This window comes from Equus przewalskii, chromosome 22 (assembly GCF_037783145.1).
Source record: "Equus przewalskii isolate Varuska chromosome 22, EquPr2, whole genome shotgun sequence".
Classification (NCBI taxonomy): Eukaryota; Metazoa; Chordata; class Mammalia; order Perissodactyla; family Equidae; genus Equus; species Equus przewalskii.
Window position 1 is genome coordinate 43,067,298 of NC_091852.1, and position 21,985 is coordinate 43,089,282.

General features: G+C 37.4%; 1 protein-coding gene across 1 annotated transcript in view; it reads right to left on the bottom strand.

Moving 5' to 3' along the window:
- CAAP1 (caspase activity and apoptosis inhibitor 1) overlaps nt 1-21,304 on the bottom strand; it is a 52,845-nt gene extending 31,541 nt beyond the window's left edge. The window contains exons 1-4 of the mRNA XM_070590218.1: nt 20,750-21,304; nt 15,184-15,384; nt 14,243-14,327; nt 13,245-13,320 (exon numbers count right to left, since the gene is read on the bottom strand). Of these exons, the coding sequence (XP_070446319.1) occupies nt 13,245-13,320; nt 14,243-14,327; nt 15,184-15,384; nt 20,750-21,055 (668 nt within the window). The 5' untranslated portion in view covers nt 21,056-21,304. The remainder of the gene's footprint in view (nt 1-13,244; nt 13,321-14,242; nt 14,328-15,183; nt 15,385-20,749) is intronic.
- Between the last annotated feature and the right edge of the window lie 681 nt (nt 21,305-21,985).

The window sequence follows — 21,985 nt, forward strand, 5'->3', positions numbered from 1 at the left end:
AGTGCTTGAGCAGCAGGATGAGGCCGTAAACTGACAAACAGAAAAATCATAATAGATACAGTTTAAAAATTAGGTTTCTGTAATACAAAGAACACAAAATTTTTTTGTGTAGAAAACAGTTACAAAACCAGAAAACAATGCTTCCCAAGTCCCTCAGAGTTACCTGCAGGGAAACACAATTGCAGTTCAAATGAAGATCCCCTCTGAGCCCTCTGAGAGGCTCAAGCCCACCACTCTCAGAAATGTTCTAGAGATGCTGGAGAGAGGCCTATCTACTTAACATTCAAAAGTAACCGGGTCAAGATGTGCTTCAAAGTTATCAAGTTGGAAGCAGTTGGGAGAAGGGGGTTTAAGATAATATGGGAGGGGACACTGTTGGTGACAGGTATGCAAGGATTCACTGTGCAATGAAATTTTCCACAATAGAGTTAAACAAACAAGTAACTGACATAAAACCACCCCACACTCCAGGGTGGATGAATCACAGGTCAATTTCTGAAGTATATCATTCCCAGCAACTCAGGTCCTGGGTCTACCTGAGGCCTATTTTTGTACCCACTGACAAAAACGCTTACTTATGTACTGTAGATTTATGCTGCCCATTAACACAATGCTCCAGAACATTGGAAATTTTACTGAAATACTTTATTCCATTGAAGTTTCATAACAGCATTTTATGGAGGATTCTTTCATGCCCAACAAGTTCGGTGTTATTGACACTTACTGTGAGTTTAGCATTTGGCTGAGTATCACCACCCCTTTGAAAGTTACGTATGCATACATATTCAAGGAATATATCTTACTTGAATTGAAGCAAATCAAACTCGGTAATCTAATGACAGCTGAGCTGAACCCACTGGACAGCTCTAATTCATCTTCCCTTTTTAAAGGATGTGAACGTTTTCCCTTATTAAAAACAAAAGGTGGTAAGCAGCTGCATTACGACAGCTCAATCCGAAAACTAACGTAGCTACTAACCTCTGGCTTTTTATTAAACTAATGAACAGCATCAGAGTTCTACCACATACCACTGCTAGGGTTCAGCAACAGAAGAGTAGTCACACACACAATTCTAGTTGTTGCTCTCAATGAGACAACTGAGCAAGTCAAAGGAATATAGTTCAGTATTTTCAAGAATAAACATCTTAATGCAAAGTAGCCTTTTACTCCCCTACATTTATGCACTATGCTCCTCCTTCATTCTGTTGTCTCTAAAGTACCTACCCAGACTATAAACAGCAGCAAACAGGAAGCTGCTCCTGTTTTGAAGGGTGAAATAATTTGTAGACTATTAAAGAAACAGTTAACTATTACAATGTAGTAAAATCTAGTATATTGTTAAGTAGTAACCAGTATGTTCTAAGTAGTAACTAGTACTAGATGACACCACCTTGCTCTTTTCAACCATTTATATTTTAAGAATACCCAAGTATTCCATTTTAAACAAAAGTGTTCACATTGCAGATTTATAAAACAGATAATTAAATGGAAATTTAAAGTTAACTTCTACTAAAGAATTACTCACTTTACAGAACAATTCCTTGTGAACTTTGATATTCCAGTGAATATAAAATGGTTCAATTTATTTGTTACCTAAAATCTCTAAAGCCTATTTAGAAATATTTTTTAAATTAATCATCCAAAATTGGAATTAAATAACAACTAATTTAGAACACGCCCATCCTCTGCTAAGAAAGTAGCAGTGACTAGGAACAACAGTTCTAGAACACTCATACAGAACCCACTTTGCAGTATACCTTATTTTGAGAACCTGGTTTTTTAAATTTATCTTCTAGAACCGTGATAGTATCTCAACATTGCTTATTATCTGTAGGGAAATACAGCTTCATTTCCACTGACATCTCCCTCAATATCACTCACTAAAAGCACATTAATTTAAAATTAATAAAAAGACATACATTAGAGCAATTTTACAATATTGCTAAGATTTCCCTACAGTGTTTCTATGTTGTTATTCTTCATATATAAAACTTCAATTCTAATTATTTTATTGCACTATTCAAGATTTAAATGTCATTATAAACAAATTCTTTAGAGCATAATCACCTCCATTACAAGAAAATTATACCTGTTCTCATTTTTAGTGCTATTTTAGCTACAACAAAGCTTCTTTCCCAGCACATCTCCAAATGGAGACAGCACTCTGATTCCAGGCCTCCATACTACCTTATTTACTTAAAATTGTTGTTCTTGTTAAGCAAATGTTATTATCTGTACCATTTGCAAATCTTGTCACAACACCTAATAGTTTTAAAACACTGCAAAATTATAGATGCTGAAATTTTTAGACTATCTGCAACATAACATAAATTTGTTCATTTGCTTACCAAAGGTGAACTAAAGTGACAATCTCATCCCTCATCCTTTCTAAAATGAAGATATTTAGAAACTATGGATGATATCTTCATAGATGCTAAATCTCATTCTTATAAAAACTGTTATAAGTTAACACTCAAACAAAAATTTCTTATAACTACTGCTTTCTTGTTGTTTTTGGTAGCGAAAGAGAACTACTGCAAGGTAAAATAAAAGTAAGCAAATAATCTTTTAAATAGCAGCAGCGATCAAAAGAGTTTGGGAAGAAAAACATGCATTTGAAAGCTGACCATAGAGGATAAATATAACTTGAACAAATAAAGCTGGCAATGTGAGGGGATAATGTAAAACTGTAAAGATAATGTTAGAATTTTTTTACTTCTGCATAAACATTTGTGTGTACTTCTGTATCTTAAAATCTGTAAAGGTTTGTAAGAAAATTAATGAACACAGGGCATATTAAACACCATATACACATACACACGCATACATATACCTCATATTCAAAGTTGTCACTTTACAGCTTCTTAAGACAATTGTATCAATGGTATTTCCTTTCTGATAAAAATGATAATACAAAAGCAAGACTGCCCATTAAAAGAAAATATCAAAATTTTCATGTATTTTTAATAACAGTTGCTTTATGCAGACCTATTTGAAACTATTTTTGTTTATCGAAATTGGGATAAAAAGGTATTATGTCTCAGTTGATAAAATATGGACAAACTGATATAACTGGTTCCAAGACCAACTTTTGACCTTAACGTATTTTCTGCTCAACCAGAGTCTCATTTTGTTGATATTTTGCACAGTAAACATTCAGGCAAATGAAGTACTATGGAGCACGCTGAAAAATACATCCCATACAAAAAGACAGTAGCTACTCTCAGCTCCAACTAATTTTCTGCCCTCCCAGGAAAAGCTGCTCAATATGATTTTTCAAGCAACTCAGAAATCCATATTTTGGTGTAGTATAACTTGGTTTTTAAATGTTGGAAACCATTTGAAAAATGTTTAAATGTTTAGATCAAACAAAACATCTCTGTGGCTCTAGGCAACCAGTCTGTAACTCTGGCTTATGTCTAGGTTGTAATCAAGTACCTTGCAGTAGTTTTTTATTGCCACTCCAACAAATTACCACAAATTTAGCGGCTTAAAACAACATGGATTTATTCTCTTACAGTTCTGGAGTCAGAAGTCTGAAATAAGTCTTAGAGCATTAGAATCAAGGTGCAGGTAGTGCTGTCCTCCTGGAAGCTGCGAGGGAGAACCCATTTCCGTGTCTTCCAGCGTCTAAGAGGTCCCTGCATTCCTTAGCTCGTGGTTCCTTTGTCCTTCTGCAAAGCACATCGCTCCAACCTATGCTTCCAACATCCCAACTCCTGCTGCTGCCTTTGACCTTCTTATCTCCCTCTTATAAGGATCCTTATGATTACACTGGTGCCAAATGGATAATCCAGGATAATCCCCCCATCTCAAAATCATTGATTTAATCACGCCAGCAAAGTCCCTTTGGCCTTGTAAACTAACATATTCATATATTCTGGAGATTAGGACATGGACATCTCTGGGGGGAGGTCATTATTCTGTCTACCATATGTGTTCTAGGAGTTTTCTATAGTCTTGAGATTTTTTACATAGATGATTATATCCTAGTGTCTGGATGTTTCCGTCCCGCAACAAAGCTCGTATATTGAAATCCTAATCCTCAAAGGTGATGGCATCAGTAGGTGGGTCTTTGGGGAGGTGATTAGGCCATGAGGCTGGAGCCTCATGAGTGGGATTAGCGCTCTTATATAAGAGATCCCACAGAGCTCGGAGCTCCTTCCACCATGTGAGGATATAAGAAGTCTGCAACCTAGAACAGAGCCCTCACCTGACCACGTTGGCACCCAGATCTTGGACTTCCAGTCTCTACAACTAAAAAAATAAATTCCTGTGGTTTATAAACTACCCAGCCTGTGGTATTTTGTTATAGCAGCCCCAAGGGACTAAGACATAATGTCTTCTGCAAATAGGGACAGTTTTATTTTTTCCTTTCTAATCTATAAGCTTTTTATTTCTTTTTCTTGCTTTATTGACCTGTTGGGACTTCCAGTGTATTGTTAAATAGGAGTGGAAAGAGTAAATATTCTTGTTTGTTCCGATCTTAGAAAGAAAGCATTCAGCCCTTCACAATTAAGTATGCCAATATTTTTTAAAGTTTATTATTATTCTTTTTCCTAACTTCTTGAATTAGATACTTAGTTCACTTATTTTAATTATTTGTGGACTAGTAATACACACTTCAGGCTAAAATTTTCCTCTGAGTACCACTTTAGCTGTATCTCATAAAACTGGTTAGTGTTTTATTTATTGTTAGTTTTTAAACAGTTTATAATTTCTCTTTAACCTAAAAGCTGTTGAGTTTTAAAATTTGTAGGTAGTGAAGTTCCCCAATCTCTTTGTTCATTTTAGTTTACTGCTCTAAAATCAGGATGATTCCTGAGCTTTTTCTTTGAGAACTTTATTGATGTTTTATGGCCAAACCTCTTACCTATTCCACAGGAATTACATTCTTTGTTTTCAGAGTATGGTCTATATCAATTAATTTATTTAAGTCTTCAACATCCTTGTTTATTTTTCATCCAGTTGATCCAACATGAGACAGATAAGAGAGATGAAAGCAAGTTCCTACTACTCACATAGTTCTTCCTATTTCACACCACTCTTGTAGTTTTTGCCTTACGAAAGCTATACAGAGGAAATATATAGATAGCAATCCCCCCTTACCCTCTGGAGATACATTCCAAGACCCCCAGTGGATGCCTGAAACCACAGATCGTACTGAACCCTAGATGTACCGTATTTTTTCCTATACATACATACCTATGATAAAGTTTAATTTATAAATTAGGCACAGTAAGGGATTAACAGTAACTTCTCTGGCATTTCTGAATTGCCAGCATCACTACTCTTGCACTTTGGGGCATTACTAACTAAAATAAGGGTTACCTGAATACAAGCACTTTGATACCATGACAGTTGACCTGATAACCAAAGTGGCTACTAAGTGACTAACGGGTGGGTAGCATCTACAGCGTGGATCTGCTGGACAAAGGGAGCATTCACCTCCTGGCAGGATGAAGCATGATGGCTCGAGATTTCATCACGCTCTTCAGAATGTTGCACAATTTAAAACTTATGAATTGTTTATTTCTGGAATTTTCCATTTAATATTTTCGGACCTTGGTTGTCTGCAGGTAACTGAAACCTTGGAAAGTGAAACTGCAGAATTAGGGAAGACTACTGTATATACATATGTCTGTATATACAAAGCATATCTGAGGCATATATTCCTAACTTTAGATCATCTTCGGAGATTTCACATTTTATTAACTGCCGTTAATGTCTCATATAAATCTTTTTGCTGTGAAGTCAACCTCGCTAATAATGGGATTGCTATATCTTGCTTACAAATATTTCTTCCAGATCTTTTGTTTGGCTACAGACTTTTTTAATGACATATTTTAACATTCAAACTTTTAAAAAAAATTTTCACACAGATTTTTAAATTTTATGATGTCTGGGTTTTAAATCTTATTTAAGAACTCCTCCTGCCTTCTCCCCCCTAGAGATTTCACAAGCACTCTATTTTTTCCAAATCATGTTTTTTTGTCTTTTGGTAAGGTTTCACGATTCTCTTCCTTAGTTTCCTGTTAAATGCATTTGAAAGCATGCCGTAATTTTTGTAGCTATTACAAATAGAAGTTCTTTTCCTAATTCCCTGTGATGTTAATTTTATGGTCAACTTGATTGGGTTAAGGAATGGCTGTAGCTGGTAAAATATCATTTCTGGTCAATCAAACCATCATGCTGCATAACCCTAAACTTATACAGTGATGTATGTCAATTACTTCTCAATAAAACTGGAAAAAAAACCCACCATTATTTCTGGATGAGTCTGTGACGATGTTTCCAGGAGAGATTAGCATTTAAACTGGTGAACTGAGTAAAGCGGATCGCCCTCCCCAGTGTGGGTGGGCATCATTCCATCCCTTGAGGGCTGGCCTAGAAAAGGCAGAAGAGCCTCTCTCTGCTTGAGCTGAGACACCCATCTTCTCCTGCCCTCCGACATGGGCAGTCCTGGTTCTCGGGCTTTTGGAGTCAGACTGGGACTTACACCACCAGCACCCGCCACCCTCAGGCCTTCGTTCCCAGACTGAACTACACCATCGGCTTCCCTCATTCTCCAGCTTACAGACGGCAGACTGTGGGACTTCTTGGCATCCATAAGGCAATTCCTAAAATAAATCTCCTCTTTTACATATCTACGTATATCCTATTGGTTCTGTTTCTCTGGGAAATCCTGACTAGTACATTCCCTTTATCAATGTTTCTGCTACAAGAGCGAAAAGTTGTTGTTTTTTTTTTTTCTTGAGGAAGATTAGCCATGAGCTGACATCTGCCACCAATCCCCCTCTTTTTCCTGAGGAAGACTGGCCCTGAGCTAACATCCATGCCCATCTTCCTCTACTTTATATGTGGGATGCCTACCACAGCATGGCTTGACAAGTGGTGTGTAGGTCCGAACCCAGGATCTGAACTGGCGAACCCCAGGCTGCCAAAGCGGAACGTGTGAACTTAACTGCTGCGCCACCAGGCCGGCCCAAAAGTTGTTGATTCTTTAAGGCTCATCTTATATATAGCGCATATTATCAAATTCTAGTCTTTTTTAAAAAAAATAGAATCTCTCAGGTGTTCTAGGTTTATAATTTATAAATTGGAAAGAGATACTTTTATCATTTCTTTTCCAAAGTTATCGTGTAAGTTAATTACCCCCCTCTACCACCGTTTTTCCAGTCTAACTGCATTTGCTAGAACTTCTAAGAAAATGCTGAAAATTAACGGTCATAACAGGCTTCCTGTCTAGTTCTCCATTTAATTCACAAAGTGCAAAATTAAGTTTGGTCAGATGGTCTTTATCATATCTGAGTAGTTTCCTACTGTATCTTTATTACCTACGGCTTCTATTAGAAATGACTGCCAAATATTATCAAAGGCCTTTTTAGCATCTACTTATGTGACCATGTAATTTTTCTCCTTTAATTTACTGATATGAATTATGCTAACAGACTTTCTAATTAAGTCTGCTGTAAATTCCTGGAGTAAATCTTACTTGGTCAGTAGTGTAATTGCTCACTTGATACACTGCTGGATTCTATATGCTAATATTGTACTTAAAATTTTTACATCTATATTCACAAGTAAGACAGCCTATAATGCCCTAAACACTTTTCTGGCACTATTCATGAGATTTTGGGTATTAAAGCTATGCAGAAATCATAAAAGAAACTGAAGACCTTTTCATCTTTTCCTAGGGCCTGGACTAATTTAAATAACACAGGTGGAATCTCTTTGAAAATAATAACAGATGGCATTTATTGAGTGTTTTATTAGCTGTAAAGAAATTACATGTATTGACCCATGTAAGTAATAACTCAGATGTGAATCCACCTTGTCTCAGAGCTTTTTCAACAGATCTTTACTTATCTTTCTGATTTCTGCTTTGTTAATCTCTTCAAGTTTTCCACTTTGGGGAGGAGTCAATTTGGTTAATTTGTATTTTGACAGAAAACCATTTGTTGGTTTCAAGTTTGTTCATACAATACTGTAGGTGGATCCTCCATATTCTCTTAAATTCGCACATATCTATGGTACTGTGTCCTTCTTCCTTCCTAATCTCGATAGTAATTGCTCTCCACTTATTCCCTTAATCAGATCCAAGAGGAGTTTATCTATGTTCTGGTCTTTACAAAGACCAAGTTTACAGATTTATTTATTTTTTTTCTTTTTTCTGTTTCTTCAGTTTTAACGTTTGCCTTTGTTTCATTTTGCCAAGTTCCTTTTGGTCTGTTATTTTTCTAATTCCTTTAAGACGTGAACTAAGTTCTTGGGCTAGTCACTAAGCTTTTATCTCTCAATTTGCAATCTTCCCTTTAAAACTCAACTTTGTGGGGCCAGCCCCATCGCCAAGTTCTTAAGTTCACACGCTCCACTTCGGAGGCCCAGGGTTTTGCTGGTTCGGATCCTAGGAGCAGACAAGGCACCACTCATCGGGCCACGCTAAGGCAGCATCCCACATGCCACAGCTAGAAGGACCCACAACTAAAATATACAACTATGTACTGGGGGGATTTGGGGCGTTAAAGCAGGAGGAAAACAAAAAAAGAAGAAGATTGGCAACAGTTGTTAGCTCAGGTGCCAATCTTTAAGGGAAAAAACCCTCAACTTTGTGATGCTAACTAACAATCAAATGGAACACATGAACTCTAACTGGATCCTGGATCAGAATCAATCAGTTAATTAATTTAAATAAATATACTATAAAAGATTTTTTTAGCAAGTGGGGAAATTTTATATGGACAATATATTGGATGACATTATTTGAATTACTGTTTATTTTCTTAAGAGTGATGATGGTATTGTGGCTACGTAGGAGACTGTCCTTATTTTCAGGAAGTGCATACTGAATTGTTTAGGCATGAAACGTTACGACACCTGTGACTTAGTTTTAAATGGTTTATGGGTTGAACTGTGTCAACCTTCCCACCAAAATTCATGTGTTGAAGTCCTATCTCCAGTACTTCAGAATGTGTCTGTTTTGGAGGTAGGGCCCTTAACCAGGTAATTAAGTTAAAATAAAGCCATTATGGTAAGCCCTAATGCAATCTGACTGGTGTCCTTATAAAATGAGATTATACAGAGACACAGGGAAAGACACCAGGGGTGCACACGCACAGAACCACCACCACGTGAAGATGCAGCAAGCAGGTGGCTATGTGCAAGACAAGGAGAAGCCTCAGGGGAAACCAAACCTGCTGACACCTTGACCTTGGACTTCCAGCCCCCAGTACTGTGAGAAAACAAATTTCTGTTGCTTAAACCAGCCAGTCCGTGGTACTTTGCTATGGCAGCCCTAGTAGACTAACACAAACGGCTCCAGGGGAAAAATGACAACAGAGAGCGAGCAAAAATGGCAAAATGTTAATGTTGCTGAATTTAGGTGGGAGTATATGGATGTTCATTATAACATTCTCTCAAGTTTTACATATATTTGAAGTTTTCCAAAATAAAAAGTTTGGGGGGCAAATTTCACCAGGAAATTTATATACATATAGATTTATATTAGTCTGCTCAGGCTGCCGTAACAAAGTACCACACCGGCTGGCTTAAACAATAGAAACGTGTTTCTCACAGTTCTGGAAGCTGGAAGTGGAAGATCATGGTGTCTGCAGGCTTGGTTTCTTCTGAGGCCTCTCTCCTGGGCTTGCAGAGGGCTGCCTTCTCGCTGTGTCCTCACATGGTCTTTTTTCTGTGTGCGCCATCCCAGGTGTCTCTAAGGGTGTCCAAACTTCCCTTCTGATAAGGACATCAGTCAGATTGGATTAACTTAACCACCTCTTTAAAGATTTCATCTCCAAATAAGGTTACATTCTGAGGTGCTGGTAGTTAGAGTTTCCACATATGAATTTTGGAGGGGCACAATTCTCTTTTTTTTTTTGGCTAGGAAAGATTTGCCCTGAGCTAACACCTGTTGCTAATCCTCCTCTTTTCTTTTTTTTTTTCTCCCCCTTTCCCAGTACATAGTTGTGTATACTAGCTTTAAGTTCTGGTTCTTCTATGTGAGCCGCTGCCACAGCATGGCTACTGACAGACAAGTGGTGTGGTTCCATGACCAGGAACCGAACTCAGGCTGCTGAAGTGGTGAGAGCACCGAACTTTAACCACTAGGCCATTAGGGCTGACTTAGTAACGTCTTTTCTTATTATTCTTGCCCTTACAGTCTTAAGACAAGTCTTTAAATTAAAAAATTTAATTCTATCATTTTTTTACTACTTTTCTTGCTATTTGTTTCTCTTTCTGGAATTTCCAGTATGTCCAGGACAGGTCTCCTAAAACTGTCTTCCAGGTTCCCATGAGTTTTACATAAGGCTTTACATATTTTGTGTGCGGTTCTCCTCTCTTGCTCTGTATTTATTTATTCAACTTGATTCTTCAGAACAATGATTCAGTCTCCAGTTACAGCTAATCTCTTTATCAGTTTGTCTACTGAATTTAGGAATTTAGAATTCTTTTAGTTCCTAAAATTAACTTTGAGCTCTAATTATATTTCCTTGAGAGTTTTCATTATTTTGTTAAAGTTTTCTTTCCTTGATTTTATTAATTCTGTGCTCTGCAGAAGCTGCCTGTAACACTCACTCAGCCTAGTCTTCCTCTCAAGTTACTGAATTCTTTTAATTGTTCCTTGCCTACTCTCGCCTGATTGTTCCCTCAGACAGGTCAGACTACTGACATCTAAGAGAGGGAAAAACCAGCAGGAAACAGAAAACATGAGAATTTTCAGCACCAAGTACCCAAGACAGTAACAAATTTAACCCTCTGTTAAAGCACAGGAAGGTTTCCATGAGGCTGCCTACCAGTTCAGTTCCCCTCTACACAGATTAACAGGACTGAACTGTCCCTCCAAGCACAAAGCACTCAGGAAGGTATCATACATTCCAACAGGAGTCAAAGGATTCTGTGAGCTAAGCCGTCTTAAGTGGCCTCTTATAGCTTTGAGAAATGGCTGATCACTGCCTTTACCTCACAGCTCGGACCTTCCTTGATGTACCAAAGAGAATGAGGTTCCCTACCCACATTCTCTCCTGGATGTCTAAAGGTAACTGAAAACCTCAGACCCCATTCCTTGGCCCCACCAGTTTGCTCACTTAGGTTATTCTATTACTCCAAAGAGGCAGTACGAGGAAAGAAACGTCAGGAACATGGGCTAGAGCCAACATCTTCCCACATTATCTCCCTTTCCCATCTTTACTGCTTCACAACGCAGCATACCTCCCCCATTCGTAACTAATATTATTAATAACTAGTAAAAACAAAAATAAATTAGTCACATAAACTCATTTAATCCCAACAATCCTGTGAAGCAAGGATTATCTCCATTTTACAAATGAATAAAGTGAAGTCAGGAAAGGTAAAGTGTTTGAGAGCCAGGTCCACTAGCACGAAAGCCTAGTCTCTTCATAACAAACGCTGACTCCTACCTTCATATTCACTGTGTGATGTCAGGTACACACATCTTTCAGGGCATTATTTTCCATCTGGAAAATGATGATGCTAATACCACCTACCTCACAAGGTTGTCGTACAAACCCAGTGAGGGAAGGAAAGCTTACAAAGGGATCAGAACAGGGTCTGGCATACAGTGCTCGCTAAGTATTGGCTTTTAGTATCATCATTTATTTGGCATCTTTCAGCTTAGAAATCTTTTGTTTTTTAAAGCCTATATTTTCAAGTAATTCAAAAGAATCTCAACAATCTGGCACTTATCAGGTCCACAATGGCTATCATGACAATTTTTGGTCACCTCTATGATTGTTCAATCTGCTCACTGCAGCATTAAAGTTAGTGTGACTTGCCTTATAATCACATTGTAAAAGTGGGTTCTTCACAACAGTTACTTTGATTCTATGCACCATTTTTTTCCTTAGAATAGTTCAGAAGTCAAACACTATTCTGCTGTAATCTTTTAAAGGAATTAAATTTCTAATCTAATTGGCTATCCATTAAATGGCTTCTAACAGTAGAAAAGGTAGCACTAGTGTTCAGGTGTGAAAAATTAAGCACTTAACCTTGACAACATCTCAAAAACAGGGAAAAATAAATAGATGTGAACAAAGGAAAAACAAATGTAATCAAGCAAAAGTTCAATTCAGGATCTCTATGATATGCAGCATCAAGAAGCAAAATGATGAATTTAGATAATTTAAGGAACTTAAAAGTACTAATAAGTGACAAGCCTTGTAAATGCTTAAACTGGCTGAACTAGATTGGTATAAAGCTAAGTATTTTGAAGGAAAGCCAATAGTCAGACTTTTTAGAAATGTGAACATTTTCCACTCTGTGGTTAAGTGTAAATCACCCTACAACACTCCTAGGTAAGATCTATGTGATGATCAAAAGTGGACTGATTATAAGGCAGCCCAAATAATATAATGAGTTTTTCAATGCTTCGGTACATACAGAATATTTGATGACCTCTACAGTTACAACATAAAATGAAATCATCCTTTTTTAGTGATACTTAGCCAATAGCATTCTATTACAAATGAAAAAACACTCAAGATTTCAGGTTAAATATGTGCCACTTATTTATGCTACTGCCTCTGGTAATCTCTTCTTATTTATGCTACTGCCTATAGCCAAACTTCGCAAAGAGAGATACAAGTCCGCCTTTGGAAACTACCAAAAAAAAAATTGCTTTAGTCAAAAATCATCAATAGATGCTAAAATTAGTGGGTGAAAGTTTGATGACCCATCACAGAGCAGAATAATCTAGAAAAAAATTAGTATGTTGCTTCTTGATTAGTTAGCATCTCAAAACGTTAGGCAGTTTTTATCATCACGATAATCAAATTATACGTACCTAGATAAAGTGAACCACCTTACCATCTCATCTGTGAAATGAGGCTATTATCACCCAACGTTAATAGGTACGTAGAAGAGATCAGTGAGACCAAGTGTTCTGAGCCACTAACATAATGCTTGGCAGAGTAAGGACTTAATAAATAGTAGGTATTGCTAGTAGTATATTCAAATTCCAAATGAGACAGGTGACTCTCCTGTTGGCATGACTCTTGTCCCCTATCTATAAGTAATAGTTTAAGGCAATCATTTTAATCCCGAAAGCAATTACCTCCATCCTCATATACACCAAAAGGATGAATCATTCCAAGCAAACAAATAAATCCTTCTACACTGTTGAATTATTTTATATAAATACAACACAGAAAATCACATGTTGAGGTAAGAAATCACCAAAGAAATAAGACAGCACTTTTGAAGTGAAGATGAAGTTTTTAACTTACTGACTGACTGAGTCAGATCCCATCTTAGAGCCACCATCTGCCTCTTCCTCCACATCAGAGTCCACGGCACTGTCACCTTGAAAATGAAATAAATAAACGACAGCACGCTTATAAAAGTCACAATGATTTAATCATTACACAAAAACGTCATCTTTAAAAGTGATTCAGATCAAAGAACTTTATAGTTGTTGAAAGATGACACTGTTAATTGCTTATATTTAAAATTAGTTTTTCAACCCATTAGGTACTTCTCATTGCCTTCCCTTTATCTATTACGTAAATGTATATATACACACAAGAATGTGGATATATGCTTAGACCATACACATATGTATACATCTATCACCAGTTAGAAATTTCATTAAACTATTCTGGATTTAAAAAAGACTCTCTCTGGAAACTGAAAGTCTCCATTTTTTGGTGCTTCTCTTCTGATGCTGATGCTAAAATCTTTGTAAAGTTCCAAAAGACAAAAAGTGCTTGAAAATTCAAAATTCTATAGGTAATAGTATCAAAAAAAGGAGTCATACTTCAGGCAGACATATAAACACTGGCAAATTGCAAGAAATTTTTCAACTCTGCACCTGGGTCTTAATAGAGCAGAAATAGAATGCAATAGGTAACTAAAAGCAATAAGAATATAAAGCAGAAAATAAAAAAACTATTTTAAAAGAAGTCTTTGCCTTCTCAATAATTAATTTTTTATAGCATTTAGGTAAACATTTTTCACTTCATTTTATTATTGTGTACAAACTTATGTTCTTAGCTATATGCTTGATTTGGAAAAACTATACATGTATCCAAAAGTCTATTCTTGAAATGCCATTCTGATATGTAAACTATATTTCTCAGTACAAATAGAAGTAAAAATGCTCTTCAATGATTACCCAATAATGAAATTAAAGTAATATTCAAGTAAGAAAAAGAACACCTCAGGATTTATGCTGCATATAGTATTAACTAATAAGTTACCAGGATGTGGAAATATGTATTCTTACCCTCAAGAATCTTCAAGATTTTTTTTTCAGACAGGAGCTCTAACTGTTCCTGGCATAGTTTTTTAATTTCTTCTATTGAGCAGTTCTAAAGAAAATGACATTTTAAAAAATGTATTTATGTAATATAGCCTCAATGTAAACTAGAAAACAGCAATCATAAGAAAAAAAGTCCAGCTAGAAAAATCTTACAATAAAACAAATTAAAATCCACACAAATTTTTTCATGGGATGAAATCTGAAAATCTACCAGTTGACATCTGATCATTATAATTTATAGAGATTTAATGGGATATATAAAGTCATGTTTATTATGAAAGAACAAACTAGAGAGTAAGTCAGGTGTCTAGATATTCTTAATAGCGGCCTATTTGCTAGGTAATTCCTCTAAAGGTTTAAATATTCAAGTATTATTGAATATTAAATATTCAAGTCCTGGCTCTATATATCTTACATATATGATCGTGGGCTTAAGCTGTCCAAGCCCTATTTCCACAAGTGAAAAATTAGAATACTATATATTTCCCTGAATAATTTTCAGAAATGTATGAAAACATTTGTGAATTTAATGAAACAGAAGCTATTACCAACCATCACTGTGTATTGTTACACAGCAGTATATTATTTCTTAAAGCATCAGAAAGAATCATTATACTCAATAATTTAGTTACTAACACTGCTTTGCATTTAATAGAATTATTTCCAGAAGGTCAATAAATTCCTTATTTAAACACAGTAAACTACCCTATTTCTTCTTGGCAAATTTTTAAATACACATGACCATTTATGGTTCTCCAAAATTCCTTTTTAATATCTTTTTGAAGTAGCTGTTTTAGTTGAAAACATCCAATTATAATTTGCATTAAGCAAAATGACTGCAATAAAGAAAGTTCCTATAAATTTCTATGTATGTCTATAGTCTGATAATGTATGTGATGAAGTACCTTTAACACATCAGGAAGCATCTTCTGTAACTTCTTCTCTCCTATGATACAGAAACACTGCTGAAGCATTTCTTTTTTGTCTGATATATAGAAACTAACTGGTTTTAACGACACAGTCAGGTCCAGTCCACCCTCTTCAAGGTCACTGTGCTCTGCCAAGAATAATTCTTTTTCCAAAGTTGGCAAAAGATATTTGGTCTCCTAAAATTGAGATAAAGAATCATTAAACAATGTTATTCAAAATGCATGGAATATGGATATAATGTCATATACTTTCCTTTAACAAATCCTTCTTCATTAAACATTTCCAAATTCTTTGCATAGATTATTTATCTAAAACCAGAGGAAAGAATATTTAATTTTTCCAAATTCTTCCAATTTACTCTCCACAGTGCAATTAACCAAATAAGTTGACATAAAGTGACAAGACAGTATCTGAGGACACACAAATGAAAATATACTCAATATTGAATGATTTCCTAGAATTTTAGACTTCTGAAGAATTAGCATACTCCTCTAGTTGGCCCTTCACCCAAAAGTTTTATGTATGCATTGTCATTCTTAAATTCACACAAACAAAATGAGATAGCAGCAAAAATGTTACAAATCACGAATATTATACAGTAAAGTATTACTGCTTACCAAGAGCTATTATCATTTTTAAAAAACTGCTACATAGGGGCTGGCCCCGTGGCCGAGCGGTTAAGTTCGCGCGCTCTGCTGCAGGCGGCCCAGTGTTTCGTCGGTTCGAATCCTGGGCGCGGACATGGCACTGCTCATCAGACCACGCTGAGGCAGCGTCCCACATGCCACAACTAGAGGAACCCACAACGAAGAATGCACAACTATGTACCGGGGGGGCTTTGGGGAGAAAAAGGAAAAAATAAAATCTTAAAAAAAAAAAACTGCTACATAATTTAATCAATTCAAAGTTGCCAAGTAATTTAAGACATTTCTGTCAATCTTCCCAGCCATCTCCCAAATCCACGCAGTCTCTCCAAATCCACGGCTGCAATCCTGGCCCAAGGGACCATCATCTTTTGCCCAGAGTACCTCCTATCTACTTAACTGGACTCCCTGCATCTAACCTGAGGTCTCTGCAATCTGTTTTGTACACTGTTACTTGAATAAACTTTATAAAATGTATGTAATACTCATCCTCCCTACTCAAAATCCTCCAATGACTTCCTACTGCCCTTAGGGTAAGAGAGCCCTTCATGCTCATTCTTTGAGTTCCAAACACAAGGACCTTCTTCGAATTCCTCAAATATACCCTGTTCTCCTTTCACCTCACACAGGCAGGGCTTTCAGACATACTGTTCTCCTGCCTACGACAGCCCTTCCTCCTCACTCCCTACCGCACTATACTCAAGATGAACAGACGCAGGGATCCATTCAGAAGTCACTTCCTCAGGAAAACGTTCCCCAACCATACAGTTCAGGTAGGTTTCTGTTATACTTTCTAATAGAATTGTTTAAAAAGTAGTTTAAAAACAGGTCAATTTTAAAGGACACTACCATAATTAGACTGAAAAAGTAAAGAAGGTCAACTCTCGTTCTAATAGCTTGCAAGGTAATTCGAGTGTTGGCGACAAGAAACGGGAACTCGTGCACACCGCTGGCAAGAACCTAAAATGGTGCAGCTGCTTTGGAAAAAAGTTTAGCAGTTCCTCAAAAGCTACCATGACCCAACAATTCAATTCCCAGATATACGTCCAAAAGAAATGGAGCCACACATCTGCACAGAAACTCGCGCACAAATGTTCAAAGCAGTATTATTCAGAATAGCCAAAAGGTGGAAACAATCCAAATGTCTACCAAGGGATAAACGAAGAACTAAACGTGGTACAGCCATACAATGAAATATTATTCAGCCACAAGAAGGAATGAAGTACTGGTATGCATTACAACATGGATGAACTATGAAAAAACATTACACTAAGCGAAAGAAGCCAGTCACCACAGATTATATGATTCTATTCATAGAAAATGTCCAGAACAGGGAAATCCATAAATCTATAGAAATATGAAGTAGACTAGTGGTTACCTAGCGAGGGAACAAGCTGGGAGTGAGTACTAGGGATGATAGCTAAAAGGTACACATAAGGGTTTCTTTTTGAAGTGATGAAAATATTTTAAAATTCATTATTATGATAGCTCTGCAACTCTGTGAATATACTCAAAAGCAGTGAACTATATATTTAAAATGGTGAATTGTTTGGCATGTGAATTATACCTCTATGAAGCTGTTACCAAAAAAAATAAATAATAGGAAACTCAATACACAACAAATATAAATAGCACTCTCAGAATTCTGAGATGTTATTGACATGCCTAATATGTAATTTTTTTCTTCACAAATACACTTATTTCTCATTAGAAATAGGGTTTAGTTCTGTATGCAAATGTTTACAATACTTAGCATTACTGGTGTCCTCCTCATGATAAAGAATCCTAAAGATACGGCAACTATTTAAGATAAGAATGGTGATATCCAAAATTGAAACTAGAAGGGGTAAGAAAACTAAATAGATCTATAATTACCAAAAATTTTGAAAAAAGAAAAAAAAAAAGCACCCCAAAAAACCCCACCAGACTGACAGCTATATGGTCCAATGGTCAAGTTTGGACAAATCTTTGAGAAAAGGATAAAAACTATTGTGGAACACACCAAAAACATGCAAAGGTCCCCAACTCAGTCCATGAAGTTAGCATAATCTTGATACCAAAACCAAAGAGGATATCTACAAAAATAAAAACCAGAGGCTGATTTAACTTAGGAACATAGACACAAAAGTAAAAATACCAAATTTGGGGCTGGCCGAGTGGCCGAGTGGTTAAGTTCGCGCGCTCCGCTGCAGGCGGCCCAGTGTTTCGTTGGTTCGAATCCTGGGCGTGGACATGGCACTGCTCATCAAGCCACGCTGAGGCAGCGTCCCACATGCCACAACTAGAAGGACCCACAACAAAGAATATACATCTATGTACCGGGGGGCTTTGAGGGAAAAAAAAAAAAAAATAGCAAATTCCAGCTAAGTACAACAAGCAAACCAATAAACCAAATAGGATCTATCCCAAGAATGCAAGGACAGTTCAATATCAGCTACTTTATCAAGAAAATTACATCACCTGATTACAGGAGGAAAAGTACATGATCATCACAACAGAATGCCATAGAAGCATCTGAGAGAATTCTACAAGCCTCAGCAAACCAGGAATTGAAGAAAATTTCCATAACCTGATCAAAGGTATCTTTCAGAACCTATGGCAAATATACCTACTAGCAGAACATTACAAATGTGACCACTAAAAAAGGACTGGTTTCTCAAAAAATCAAAAATAGAAATACCATATGACTCAGCTGTCCCAAAGGCCCTGAAATCAACAATCCAAAGAGATTTATGCACCCCTATGTTCACTGCAGCATCATTCACAAAAGTCAAGTTGTGGAAGCAACCCAAGGGCCCATCAAGTGATGAATGAATAAAGAAGATGTGGTATATATACATAATGGAATACTACTCAGCCATAAAAAAAGACAAAATCGTCCCATTTGCAACAACATGGATGGACCTGGAGGGTATTATGTTAAGCAAAATAAGCCAGACAAAGACAAACACCACATGATTTCACTTATATGTGGCAGATAAACAAAATACATAGACAAAGAGAATTAGTGGTTATCAGAGGGGAAGGGGGTGGGCAAAAGGGGTAAAGGGGCATATATGTATGGTGACGGATAAAAATTAAGACTATTGGTGGTGAGCACGATGCAATCTATACAAAAACTGATAACAATGTACACTTGAAATTTCACAATGTTATAAACCACTATGACTTCAAAAGGGAAAGATTAGGAAAAAAATGCCTACTATCACTGCTTCTGTTCAACTACAGAAAAGGTCTTAGATAATGCAAAAAGGACCAAAAATAAGAAACATTACTCCTGAAAGAGAAGAAACAAAACTCTCACTGTCAGCAGAAATTTTTCTGAGAGTCAAGTTCAAACTAATAGTTAACAGTGTGGTTAGATACAAGAAAATACAGAAAGATAAATGGCCTTCTATGCTTCCACAACTCCCAATTTAAAGACGTAATGTTAAAAAAGAAGAAAACACAGAACGGTTTTGTAATCTTGGATTAGGAAAGACCTTTCTAAAAAAGACATAAAATCCAAAAGGCATATGAAAATAATATTAGTCTTGACGACAATGAAATCAAAAGCTTCAGTACACCCTGGCTGAAGCTATGGTAACATTTGCAATATACCTTACACAAAGGATCAGAACCAAGATTTCACGTAGAAAGATTCAGAACCTATTAGTAAAAAGTTGAAAACGACCAAACAGAAAAATGGGCAGAGGTTAGGTACATCTAATTTACAAAAGAAGGAATCAAATGACAAACAAAAATATAAAGATGTTCAATCTCACTGTTAATCAGGAAAATATTAATTGAAACAAATGTAGTATTAATTTCCCTCATTAAGCTGACAAATTTTTTAAAAATGGATACAGTGAAGATTTGCAGAGATGGGTATTCTTATATACTGTTTGGACTATAAATCAATAAAGCCTTTTTTGGAAAGCATTTGGTGGTAACTACCAAATTTTTTTAAATGTATAAACTTTGACCCAGCAATTTCACTTCTGAGATCCTATTCTAAAGTAATTCTTGCACAAGACACATGTACAAGGTTGTTCACTTTCGTACCCTCTCTGTAATACCAAGAAAACTGAAAACCTAAACATTCATCAATAAAGATAGAATGGGATATCGAGCAGCCACGAAAAAGTATGGTACCGAATGTACTAAGAGCCCCATCCCAACAATGCAGTGGTATTATCCAATTCAGTGGGTGGAATATCACAATAAAGCTCATGTGCAGGAACTTAAATACTACACAATACTCTTGCATATGTGACAAGAGTTAACGAAGGGGCTGCGTATCAAACTATTAAAGGCGGGACTTAAAAACACTTCCACGCTTTTCGCTTTCTGTGTTGTATGAATTTTAAGTACGCAGTCATGCACTTGTTTATAATATATCACAGGCAAACTTTTTTTTTTTTTACAGGCGGTATCTCGGCAGGTGGATGGAGCAAAAAGAACATGGTTTTTTATAGTCAGACAGTAGATTCAAATCTAGACGTTCTTAAACTGTGAGTGTGGGAAAATTTCCTTAACCTCTGAGCCTCAAATTTCTCATTTTGTAAAGTGGAGTTAATCGTGATCTACTAAAAGGTGAAGATGAAGAGAGAAGGAAAGCGTGACTCGCAAGGGCATTCAAGGCTAGCTCCTGACCCATGCTTTTCAGGGAGACAGAGGACAGCAGCAGAAAGGGCCAAAAGCAAAATGAGTTAGCTGATCAGCAAATCCAGTAACTTGAAGTTCGAGACATGGGAGTGTGGGGTTCACTCGGATTTAGGGGCATGAACCGCAAGCACGGGCAGAACGTTGGAATCGCGGCGCTAACAGGGAGCAGACACCCCATCCCGCCGCCACATGCCGTCGTCGCCCGCCTGCTTCCGAAAACGCAGCAGCGGCGACAAGGGCGCGCACGCACCTGCTGCAGGGAGCCCGAGACGCTGGAAGACGAGTCGGTGCTCCTGCGTTTCCGCCGCTCGCTGCGCTCCACGCCGCTCCCGCCCCAGCAACTGCCGCCGCTCCCCCCGCCAATGACACTTCCCCCGAGGCTGGTGTTCCCGCAGCAGCTGACGCTCCCGCAGCCGCTGGTGCTGCCGCAGCCGCTAGCGCTCCCGCTGCCGCTGCCGGCGAGGGCGGGCACCAGGTCCGGCGCCGCGAGCGCCGCGGCCGCCTCCTGGCCGCTCCGTTTGCGCCGCTTCTCCCGGGAAGACTTCTTCCCCGTCATGATCCCCCTGCCACAATCATCCGGGGACAACCCACCGGCTCCGAAGAACCCTAAACCTCGCTCTGGAGACGGCGGGCTGCGGACGCCGGCAGTGCAATTGTACGTCACTTCCGGCCTCGGCGCCGACGCCGGGAGACGTTCCTGGGGGCGGGGCCGGGGCCAATCGCGCTGCCTCGCAAGTGGTGCAGGTCGGCTACAGTTTGCAGGAGTGCTGGCGGGTTGTCTAGTCGGTTCCTGTTGATTATTTTTATACTTCTGCAAAGGAAAGAAGGTGGAGCTTTACAACACCTCTTTGCCTTATTGATACTGCTTTTCAAATTTTGTCCCTATACAAATGCATAGTAAGGTAAAGGTGCAAGTTTTGCAAATGGAAATACATCTCCATTTCCATTTGTCTTCCAGTTTTGATTTATGCCACTAACAACGTTGTAACAATAAAGAGAATTTAGGGAAAATCTCCCTATCACCATCACCTGGACAAATGTTTTTGAAATGTATTTTAGGGAATTATACAGGAATAAGGTCTTGTGCTTCCTTGTTTTTCCCCATTAACACTATTTCTAAGCAGGTTTCCTTTTAACTTCTGAAGTCACTGGGTTCTAGTATTTCATTGTATTTTTCTCAATTTATTTAGCTGATATTCAAATGCTGCCGTTTAAGTTGTTTCCAGTCTGTCACGTTTCAGAATAATGCAGCTATAAACTGCTTAAGAAAAAGATTTACATTGTTTCCCTTATGGTATTTTTTTCACCCAAAAAAGAAATTGATCAAAGCATATCAGCATCTTATTCTGTTTAATCGAATTCCTTTGAAGAAAGACTGAGCCAACTTAAAATGTTACCCATACACTGAGATCTTCGAAAAAACATTGTTCTAATATACTATAATATTAGCATTTTAACTTGCATTCTTGATTTACAATGTTGAATA